The 11,978-nt window shown below is 38.1% G+C and overlaps 1 protein-coding gene across 1 annotated transcript in view; it reads right to left on the bottom strand.

The window, feature by feature from the left end:
• Positions 1 to 4,901: 4,901 nt before the first annotated feature.
• Positions 4,902 to 11,978, bottom strand: part of CCDC25 (coiled-coil domain containing 25) — a 52,481-nt gene continuing 45,404 nt past the window's right edge. The window contains exons 8-9 of the mRNA XM_006864351.1: positions 10,002 to 10,047; positions 4,902 to 5,304 (exon numbers count right to left, since the gene is read on the bottom strand). Of these exons, the coding sequence (XP_006864413.1) occupies positions 5,275 to 5,304; positions 10,002 to 10,047 (76 nt within the window). The 3' untranslated portion in view covers positions 4,902 to 5,274. The remainder of the gene's footprint in view (positions 5,305 to 10,001; positions 10,048 to 11,978) is intronic.

Raw genomic sequence — 11,978 nt, 5'->3', positions numbered from 1 at the left:
CAATTATTACAATTATAAAAGTAGAAGTTTTGTAACATAAAGGGGGGACTAGTTAATCTTACATTCAGGAACACAGGATCCTAGGACCATCAAGAAAGAAGAGCATGAGAGGAATGTGGGACCCTAACCAGAGAAGAAACACCAGAGATGGAGGCAGAGGTGATGGCATGGAGAGAGAAAGGCTGTGTACTGGTGGGCAGAGTCAGGCTTGCAGAATGTGCCGTTTGGTTGTTTAAATGATTATTTATTCCTGAGTGTTTTTGTGTACATCAAAAAAGAAGCCAGAGGGAATAGAGCAAATACTGTTGAATGATGATGCATGAAGGGGATTGTAATCATTGCAGTGAAATGAAATACGATAGGACGAGTGCTGCTAATGTCAGAACCTTCCCTTTTTGGAAAACCACCCAGCAGATAAAAGGACACTATTGTCCCTTGTTTTATCACAAGCCCTGTGACAACCTCCCCTGCCCAGACTGTGACCCTAGACTAACTGAAGTGAGAAACATGAATTCTACAGCTATGTGGAATACAACAGAGAAGGATTTGTACAGTACATTATTAAATGATGGTGTGGAGCAGTATGCCTCACCTGCTAGTGAAACTGGGGACAAAATTGGAAAGGTGACTCAAATCCAAAAGGGATCATCAGGATGTACTGATTTAATCAAGGGCAGTACTCATACCATTTGGGATTTTCCTAAGGAAACTTTAGCCAGAAATGAGTTGACTTTATTATCAACAGTTTTGACCTGTCAGTACTAAACCAATGTTCTCAAAAGAGGATGTCTTCGCTTTCTCTGACACAGGCAGAGGTAAGGGGCAATCAGCATAGAGGGCTGGAAAGATTAGAGAACTAGGAATTAAACTAAGAATTCAGAGGGCAGGACTTGACATTTTAAACCAATGCGGGAGAAAGATAAGACTTTCTGTTCCCATAAAGATTTATAGCCTCGGAAACCCTGTACAGAGTCGCTATGAGTTGGAACTGATTCCATGGCACATAACAACAAGCTGTTATGAAATGTTTAAAATTTGGATCTAAGGATCTCTCACATTAATTAAATTCTTTAGATGTTCTGCCTATATACGTTGTAACGTGGGTAAAAAGGAGTCCAGCAAAGTAGAAGATGACTGATGACGATGAAAGTAGGGCTAAAAAAATCTCCCATCTTTAAATGCTGTTAAGTGCCATCAAGTTGATTTCAACTCATAGCAACCCTGTATAAGGTTTCTGAGGAGTGACTGGTGGGTTCTGAACCACTGACCTTGCAGTCCAGTGCTTATATGATAGTGTCACACCAGGCATGTAAAGAAGTGCTTAAAGTAATTGTACAGGAGAGCTGTCTTATTGAAAAGCCATTACTACTTATTTGCACTCAATGAAGAATGTACTGGACGTGGAGGAGGGTAGAAGAACAAGGAAGACAGGAAAACACTTAGGTAGGTTTGCATGGAATAACTAGGACTAAGGTAAATGCTCAACCTTGGAACAACAGGGCTCTGTGATACAGAGATCCACGCATAGTATGAATGCGTAAAAGAAGGGAAATAATGTTAAAGTGCTTGACTTTCTTGTGAATATTGGTTTCTCTTGCCTACTATTGTAAAATAAACATTTAAGCAGGATAGAAAGGGTTATTGGGAAATATGATTACAGAAAGTCTGTAAGCCCGTCTTCAACCTATAACTGGTTGGAATACATAAAAGGGGTTCTAGAATTTGCCCAGTGAAATAGGCTTCTTGTTAAGCCTGTGTAGAGTATGTGGCCGTAGGTGGAATCCTGAGCCCCATCCAGAACCTTTGCAGTGGGACATTCCCACTTAAAAAGACATACAGACCAGCCCGGGTAGCTACAGGAACAGAAGATACTTCTCAAAAAAAACAAAAAACAGAAGGAGGGAAAAAAAAGTAGACTGTTTGGCAATTATAAGAACAAACAAGCTGCTGCCACTGGGAGCTAGAACTGAGAGTGAAGTGTCCAGCTGATATGAAGTAGGTGGAGATGTGCACGAATGCTCAAACTTACAAAATACCTGTTTGACCTAGGTTGGATGGCTTGATGATCAGAACTTGACTAAAGGAAGATAAATAAGTTTGATACAGGAAGCAAATGTAAATTGCTACATGTTGATGAACTTTACCTTTGCGGTTACGAATCGGGCTGCGAACCTTAAGGTCAGTGGTTCGAAACTACTAACTGCTCCATGGGAGAAAGATGAGGCTTTCGACTCCCGTAAAGATTTACACCCTCGGAAACCCTGTACAGGGTCGCTATGGGTCGGAACCGACTCTACAACACTTCACAACAATGGATGTAGTTGTTCAAAGTACTGAGAAGGAGTCTTCACATCAAGGATCAATCCTATCCCCCAGTACACAAGGTTGATAGGAATGGGCAACTTAGACATACCTAAAGTGGAGTCCTGGTCTGACACTGTGGGCTAATGTGGACTGCAAGGTCAGTCTGAACCGAAAGGTAAGCAGTTCAAACCCACCAGCTGCTCCTTGGAAATCCTATACAGAGTCATTATGTGGCAGAACCGACTCTACAGCACATATCAACAATAACCTAAAATGGGAAGATCTAGTGTGGCACTGTGGATTAATGCGCTGGACTGCAAAGTTATTTTGAACTGCAAGGTCAGCTGTTCAAACTCACCAGTAGTTCCTCGGAAACCCCATACGGGTTCACACTATGGATTGGAACCAACTCGATGGCACATAATAAAGGCACAAAGTGGCTGGCTTACAAGTTTTCAAAAGGGAGTTTAGTTCAGAGTGTGCGGGGGAAGGTAGAATCCCCAATGATACTTTTCGTCTTGCCTAAACAGGTCTGGTGATACGAGATGGGGGTAAGATTCTTATAATTCAATAGTGAATAATTGTTACCATGACTAATTGCGACTGTCACAACTGTAAAAGTAGAAGTTTTGTAACAGTAAGAGGGGAGCAGTTAATCTTACAGTCCAGGAACAGAGGACCCTAGGGCCATCAAGAGCACGAGTGGAATGTAGGACCTTATCTATAGAAGCAGCAACATCAGAGATAGAGGCAGAGATGAGGACATGGAGAGATAAGAGTAGCTAAGGACTATACACTCATGGAAAGAGAACGGCTGTGTGCTGGCAGCCAGGAGGCAGGCTTGCAGAATGTGTCCTTTGGTTGTTTATATGATTTTATATTCCTGGGTGTTTTTGTATACATCATAAGGGAAAAAAAAGGGACAAATACTGTTAACCGATGGTACATGGAAGGGATTGTAATCATTGTAATGAAACAAAATACGATTCAGTACAAAACTGATGTTCTGTTATGTAAACTTATCACTCAATTTATACAAAAAGCTTTAAAAAAGAAAGTACTGAAGATGCATTTTTCAGCAAGGGAGGAAGATGATCCCCCTGTAGAACCTACCAGCCTGATCCTATGACAAATGAGTTTACAGTCATCTCACCCTCAAAACCAGCTTGTGCAGGATATCCTTTTCATAATTCCAAGAACGCTGTATCAATGTCCTTCAAAGTAAAAAATGATACTTTATTATAATTTTTAAACTGCAGAACACCAGTCCGAATATTACACACACACACAAAATCACTAACATATGGAGTTGTCTTCCATATCGCCACAAAAGTTGGCCACAGAATAAAGCCTTAAGGGAATTTTCCAGTTCAATCCAACATACCAGCTTGAGACATACTGAAATACTGAAGTCTTTTGGCTTTATTCACAGTTGCAAAGTGCTGTTACGGGTAGATTATTTCTCATTTTTGCTGGATGAAGAACAGGTATGGAAAACAATGTTGCATGTGGAGTTCTGAGTTCCATTAAAATGTGAATCCAGGTCCCTTTTATTCTGCAGGCTTTGTTCTCGTTCCTTTTCAGCTGTTTGCTTCTTCTCTTTCTATAGGGCTTGACTTACATGCTACTACCAAAAATAAATCTATCCAGAATCACATTGGCTAGCAGTTGAAGTAAGCAAGTAGTAATGTTACATCTTACATCACTAGGTCTGCAACTGAGAAATCTGAACTTAGGGTACAGCTCAAAAGAAATCTTATTTCAAGGTAAATAAATTACTTGGCTGGCTGGTGACATACTTGATTCTTCCTAAAAAAAAAAAAAAATCTTAATTGCAATGTACACTTTTGTTTCATGCAAAAATTGTCCCAAGACAAAAATTGGGTAGCTTACATCTCCAAAATGATTCAGAGAGAAAAATTTTCTCTTTCTTTCCCTAGTATTGAGAAATTACTCCAGAACCTGGAAATTACATTATATGGCTTGGCTCACTTGGTGCTCAGGCAAAAACTGCCACAAAGCCTTGATGAACACCAACTATGGTGGCACTATAGGATAAGCAGCCCAAATTCACCACCACTTTGTGGGAGAAAAATGATGCTTTCTGATCACATAAAGACTGACTGCCTTAAAAATCCTACACAGGGTTGCTATGAGTCTGAATCCCTTGATGGCAGTGGGCCTGGTCTTGGGGAAGTAATTAATATGAGGGCTCCAAAATGGTGTCATGGAAGCCATCAACGAAAGCAAGGATGTAGAAGCTAGGACAAGCTGAGAGTCTGAGGATCACAATGCTAACAGACTAAGATGATAGAATGGAACCTGAGTATTGCAGCCAACAGTCTTCTGAAGATTTCACTTCCATCTACCTTCAAGACCCATATGCTATATATTTTTTCTAATCAGATAATCAGGGGTGAAGGAATATTCATCTCTATTGTCCACTAATATATTTTTCTTAATTTTTGTGCTATTGAGTCTGTTCCAACTTACAGTGACCCTGCATAAAGTTTCTGAGAGTGATTAGTATATCTGAACTGCCAACCAGTGCTTATCTTACAGTGCCACACTAGGGTTCACTCTTCTTAATAGAGAACAAGATATTTTAAGAATATGAAAAGCTGCTAGGACATCATCTCTCAGGGACAGACCAAGTAAAGTATTTCTCAGAGGTGGTTCTTTATAAAGCTAAAAAATAAGGACAGCCAACTTTCAGGAGATACCAATACATATTCTGACAAACATATTTTCCCTTTCCTAAAGTTAATATGCTGTTAACTTCAACTGTGTTATATCTGATCCTTTTCTGTCAGCAAAAGACCTTTTTTTTTTTAAGTCTCCAAAATTAATATTTGTGTAAAATGAAAGTAGAATTTTGGTTGTTTGCTTTTTGTAATTCAGAACATAGCTGAAATAAAAATGTCTGCATTTGTCCCTAAATTCACATCTTTGAAAGGTCCTTTTCTCCAGTCACATGAATTCATCTGAATCATTGCCATCCTGTAAGAAACAAGAAAAGTAAAATCATGAAAGCTATGAAACTAGGTAACTCAGTTTTAAAAATTTATAATTAGTCTTAAAAACATCTCCTTCTTACTCCTAACTTTATAATTCAGAGTGTAAAAACAAAACTCACATAGTTCTCCATTTTAAATTGTTAGCTGAAGATCGCTGCATTATCCGTTATATTCTCTAAGGCGTAAGATTACATAACTTGATTACACAGGAATAAGTGATAGATAATTTCCAAATAATACAGTAAGGTCCAACTGGCCTAATGTAGAATTGTTAACAGTATGACTATAAGAAAATGTATTGGATCCTTTAACAAATATGCCGTAATCTACAATCAAATAATGTACCAGTACCCCACTGCCAACAATACTGCCACTCTGCAATATATGTTTGGTATTCTTCTGATGGTACTACCTTACAAGCTTGAATTCCATTATTTTGTGCCTCAAAGCTGTCACAGAACTGACACCTTGAAGATGGTTTTTTCGTTCTGTTTATAAGAATAATAAGTAATTCAGGAGCTAAATATGGGCTAGTTACCAAGTCAGTTAGCACTAAACAGTATATAGAGTAAAGGGACTCATAACATGTGGCTTATAAGCTGAAGACCAAGTTTAAAAGCAGAGGTTCAGATTCTTTTCTGACCTAGTGCACACCCTATGCAAACTACTCTCCATGTCAACATTCACTTGGTAGTGTGAGTTCTGGTACATTTGTTATTAAAATATCACAACTTGACCGTGTCATTTGTTTCACCGTCTGCACTTTCTCATTGTTGAATACTAGAAATTAGAGAAAGAGAGATTACAAAAGCTTACAGATATATGTGGGTTTTTTTTTTCTTTCTTATCAGCTATTATTAAAAATGGACAGAGAAATATGAGAAGATAAGGTTTCTGTGAGGTCTGGTTTTATCTCATTTCACCCGTGGTGTTCTCTATGCTTCCCTTCAACTTGCACAACTCACTAAGGCTGCAGTAAAAATGCTTTGGATAATTATACAAAGAGCAGACTAATATTTACATCATACCCAGCCATGTGGACTTGACTGCCCAAGGGTCCTAAACTGAAATAACAGCATTGGCAATGTTTGGAAGAGTCAACTTCAATGTGAACTTTACAACTCCATCACTGAGGATGCAAACTCACTGTGGACAATGAAAGTTCATTATTTCTTAAAGGCTGTGAGGAAGACTGCAAAGACTTCCTATGTGGTTTGGGGCCTATGTTTACAGTAACTTTAAAAACATTATCTCTGACTTACATGACTTCAGTTGTACAATTTTTATATTTTAGAATCTTTTTAAGAGTATGCTTTTCAGTATAGCATAGAGGTTTATTGTCATCCATTTACATGTAGAGAATTATAAGCAGATAAACAATGTTAAAATTGTTTATGGTTCCTGATACCAAATTTAGAAGGATTATAAAGTATAGATTGAAAAGAATTACTCTAAATAGGCCAAAAACTCAAAATTAAGACTGGTTTCAGAGTGAAAGATTAGTATTGTTGCTGATAAGCATGTGTAAGCTTCATTAAAATTATACTGCTAAATAAGATCATAAAAACGTTTGTATCTCCCTAACAGTAGAAGATGGCTACAAGAGAGGACAGAAGGCTCTTTTCTGAAGGACAACAGAAAAGCTGTGACCACCATTCCACTGAAAGAGAATAAAAACATCTAGTACAAAAACTCCTGCCAAACTGAAACCTGACTCAAATTTGGAACACAGGAACAAGAGTCACAGGCAATATAAGGAGACGAAGGAATTTGTTCACAAAGTCCACTGTCTAATCTCCGAGCTTTTTAACACCTGCCAACAATCAGAAAAGGTGTGTTGTGTGTATTAGAATCCAAACTTTCACACTCCATAATGAAAATGCCTATGTTCATAATGACATGGGTGCTAGATTTTGGGTAGAAATGACTGCAAAGGAACAGAAAGCTTTAATAAGCAACAATGTCAACAATAAAAACATTAAATTTGGGGTATGTTAAACACTTTTGTATAACTGTCCAACTATACTAATAGTTTCAAGGAAGTTATGAACAGTGTCTCCAAAAAAGATTAAATACATGTTATCTTTTGATCCAGATACTTTATGGGATTAACAGTGTCTACAGACATATAGAAAGGGAAAAATAAAGATTACTTATATTCATACAAAGGAGCCCTGGTGGCACAGCAGATAATGCTTGAATGCAAACCATAAGGTTGGTTATGGTAATGATTTGAGAACCATAGTATTGTAGGGCTGTATTCTACTAGATAGTGCCCCTTTTTCTCTCCAAGGGAAAGAGAAAGATGTGAGAGTCTGCTTCTGTAAAGGTTACAGCCCTGGAAACCTTATGGGGCAGTTCTAATCTGTCCTACAGAGTTGCTACAAGTCAGAAGGGACTCTGTGGCAACAGGTTTAGGATATATATATACACATACACACACATATATCCAACAGCCTATCATACAGTGACAGATTTGAGGAAAAACGTTTACATATATGCCTTTGCTTAGAGCTTAGAACAGTCTTGTGAAGTAGTGTGTCACCATTGTGCTGAGGAAGAATCTTCCCTCAACAGAGATTAAATAACTTTACTAGGTTTACTCAATAAATACTTACATTTGAGCTGAGTCTATAAACTTCAAATTCAAGGCAATTTAATTGCATGCTACTCTGCAATTTTTCAGGAATAAATTAGAAAGATACTTCTCTGAGTTGTGAAAGAACCTTCTAAATCTAGTTCTTCATAGAGATGAGAATAAGGATGCTCCTTCATTTTTAGAAGGCTATATAAGCAAGACCTAAAATCCTATTAACAATTTCAATTCACTAAATATGGGGTTTGTTGTTGATGTTAAGGGCCACTGAGTTAGTTCTGACTTGCAGCAAGCCTGTAGAGGGTTTCCATGGAGTGGCTGGTGGGTTTGAATGGCTGACCTTGTGATTGGCAGCTAAGTACTTATCCTACAGCACACCAGTTTAGAATCCAAACTGACTCTGGATGACCTTTAAGGAACCTTAAATCATATAAGGCTAGCATGATTGAGAACCTGAATTTTTTATTTAAATTTAATCTAAATGCCCCATCAGTACATGCAATAGTCCAAATATATCCATTCAATTTTCATTTTCTGCAAATAACATTCAATAAAAGTTAAATTGCACTAGCTCCAGACACTTCAAAAATAAGTTTTAGGAAAGAGTCGTCTTGGGTTCTAAGTCTCAGAAATAATCCCAATAAAATAACAGGGTGTTGATGTTGAGAGGATCATTCGATACTAAGTCAGCGATCACCACGTCTCTTTATCATAGATCCTTGGGTACACACAAATAAAGAACTAATTTTGATACTTTGGCTACAGTATAAATTATCAGGATTTATACTTGATTTTAATTGTAGGTGATATTCTGTTCATGCCTCTATTACAACAGATTCTGCTGTCAGGTGAATATAGAACAATCGAAATAGAAGGTACTTTGTCATGCCTTCAATGTGAAAAGGGGTGGCGGGAAGAAGTAATGGACCACCAACAGAACAATGCTTCATAGTAGACAATGTAAGGAAACCTCTTTCCTTGCCACCAACAGAACAATGCTTCATAGTAGACAATGTAAGGAGACCTCTTTCCTTGCCACCAACAGAACAATGCTTCATAGTAGACAATGTAAGGAGACCTCTTTCCTTGAGGTAATCTGCTTAAACACAGACACATGAGAAAGTCTCACAGGGAATGAGGGGCACTATCTAGTAGAATATGGAGTCCTGGTGTGGCACTGTGGGCTAATGCGTCAGACTGCAAAATCATTTGAACTACAGGGTCGGTGGTTCAAGCTCACCAGCTGCTCCTTGGAAACCCTATACAGGGTTGCTATGGGTTGGACTGACTCGATGATACTTAACAACAACAACATCTAGTAGAATACAGCCCTATAATACTATGGTTCTCAAATCATGTCAAGTTATTTGCAACATGCAGGGCAATAAAGATTAGTGTCTCAATTACTACAAGCCTTTAGGGAATTATTTTAAGGTACACTATTACAGCTGTCAAGAGATCAAATGACGTATTGCATTAAGCAAATGTGCTGCACAGGAACTTTTTGGAGTGTTGAAGAGCAAAGATGTCAGCTTGAGGACTAAGGTGCACCTGACCCAAGCCATGGTATTTTCAATAACCTCATATGCATGCAAAAGCTGGACAGTGAATAAGGAAGACTGAGAAGAATTGAGGCCTTAGAGTTATGGTGTTGGAGGAGAATACTCAAAGTGCCATGTGCTGCCAAAAGAAACAATTGATTCATTTTGGAAGAAGTATGGCCAGAGTGCTCCTTAGAGGCCAAGACGGCCAAACTTCGTCTCTCATACTTTGGACATATTGCCAGGAGGGACCAGTCGCTGGATAAGGAGATCATGTTTGGTAGGGTGGAGGGTCAGAGAAAAAGAGGAAGACCCTCAATGAGATGTGGCAGCATTGATGGACTCAAGCGTGACAACAGTAGTGAGGTTGGCCCAGGATCGGGCAGTGTTTCATTCTGCTGTGCATAAGGTCGCTATGGGTCGGTACCGACTTGATGACACCTAACAACATGACAGCTGCTCCTCAGAATCCTTATACAAAGTTGCAATGGGTCAGAACCAACTCAACAGCACAACAAATGACAGCAAATAACTTGAATATACCTGATTTGAAGACATATTTTCAACTTTCATTAGTGATGAATAGCTCCTACAAGAAAAAGCACATTTAAGATTATATTATCTAGCCAATGCTTATTTAATGAACATTTATCATATTATCTAGCCCTGGTGTGGCACTGCAGGATAAGGACTGGACTGTTACTCACACCAGCTGTTCCTTGGAAACCCTACACAGGGTCATTATGAGTCAGAACTGACTTGATAGCACACAGCAACAACAACACTGTTTAGGATGTTTTTAAAAAATGCAAATGCTATTAGATATAATTCAACCTCAAGGAGATTGAACATTTTTTTAAGATCTATAAATAACAAATAGGATGTGCATAGCACTTTTAACTTGTAAAGTGCTTTCTGATAGTGTATTTCGCATCCCTTTGTGAAGCAGATGGTATTATTGCTACTTTTTGGATAAGGAAATTCTTCTAAAACCAAGATCAAATATAATTAACTGCTGACATGAGTAAATGCTACAGGAATTCAAAAAAAGGAAATCATCCATGCAGGCAGTGTTGTTAGGAACTGTTCCCCTAACAGAAGAGGCAGAGCTGAACCTAACAAATGGATAGGACTGTGATGAAGGCATTTCAGATCCAGAGAACAATATGAACAAAAGCACAGGGATGATATTTATAACAACATTTCAAAGATCGAACTAACTAAAGTAGAGACTAAAGTAAGGTAGTAGGCAATCAGACTGGATGCGTAGGGCTGGATATGTTGTCCTAAGTATGTGAGTGAATACAGTGCAGTAAGAAAGAAACCACAATGCATTCCTGAGTCAAAACATAATGAAAAACAGATTTATTACACATCTATGATGTGTAAGGCCCTGTGTTAAACTTGAGTGAAGGTTGGGATGAGGACAGACTTCCTTCCGAAGTCCTAGCCTTCAAAATGCTTACGAGGGGAAATAAGAGTTACTCAGCAATAGCTATAGTTTTATTGGTAGAGAATGGCAATGATACAAATAATTTCTTAAAATCATTTATGTTTGACTTTGCCAGGTTTTTATGGATAGCATGGGCCTGATTGTCTCTAATTATGCAACCTGACTTGTCAGACTAGACTTCAGCTAAGCAGATATGAAGTTTTCTAGCCTATTTGGGAAATAGTTTATTCCCTATCTTGTTACTAAAAGGATTTTAAAAAACTCATAAAGATGTATACAGTGAAATAAAAAAAAAAAAGAAAAAAGGAAAGAGAGACTGTGTATGTAATACCAGTGTTTTTTAAGAAAAGGACTTTGTGGCAAACAGAATAGGATGACAAGACAGAAAGCAAAAGGCACAAAGATCAGTTAACAAAATTTATCATTTATTGAATAGTCTTGACTTAAGACACTGTTCTAAATCTCTTATAATTACTATTATTTCCACAATAACCATAAAAGGTAGCAAGTATTATCCTCATCTTCCATATAAAGAAGCAGTCAGAGGTAAAGTTGTCCAATGTCTTACAGCTAACATTTGAAGAAGCCAGGTTCTGGTCTGACTCCTATGCTCACATTGTTTACATTGTGCCCCAGACCACAAGCATCAAGGTTTTTAAATTGGGTGGTTTGAAAAAAATTAATGACATAAAAGAGAAATATGGTGAAAAAGTTGCAAAGGTGATATCAGTGCTTGGTTTGTGACACACTGAATTTGAAGTAATGGTGAGACACCAAACTGATGTGAACTGTAAAATTTTAAATCAAATACTAGAGAGAGGACAACAGTCGTGGTTAGAGGGACAGGGCTAGGAGATATCTCTATTGAGTTGTGAATTGAATTCTGTAAGGTGAGGCTTTCTGCTCCCGTAAAGATTTACAGCCTTGGAAATCCCACCAGTAGGAACCAACTCCATGGCACACCACCATCACTACCAACACTCATCTTGACAATCATAAATTGCTTGTCTCCCTATAATACACAAGAAGAGTCAGCAACTGCTACCATACAGCCAACCTACAATCAC

The sequence above is a fragment of the Chrysochloris asiatica genome, unplaced genomic scaffold, assembly GCF_000296735.1.
Source record: "Chrysochloris asiatica unplaced genomic scaffold, ChrAsi1.0 scaffold00064, whole genome shotgun sequence".
Taxonomy (NCBI): Eukaryota; Metazoa; Chordata; class Mammalia; order Afrosoricida; family Chrysochloridae; genus Chrysochloris; species Chrysochloris asiatica.
Note: the sequence above shows the minus strand (reverse complement) of the source record. Positions and strands in the feature narration are given on the sequence as shown.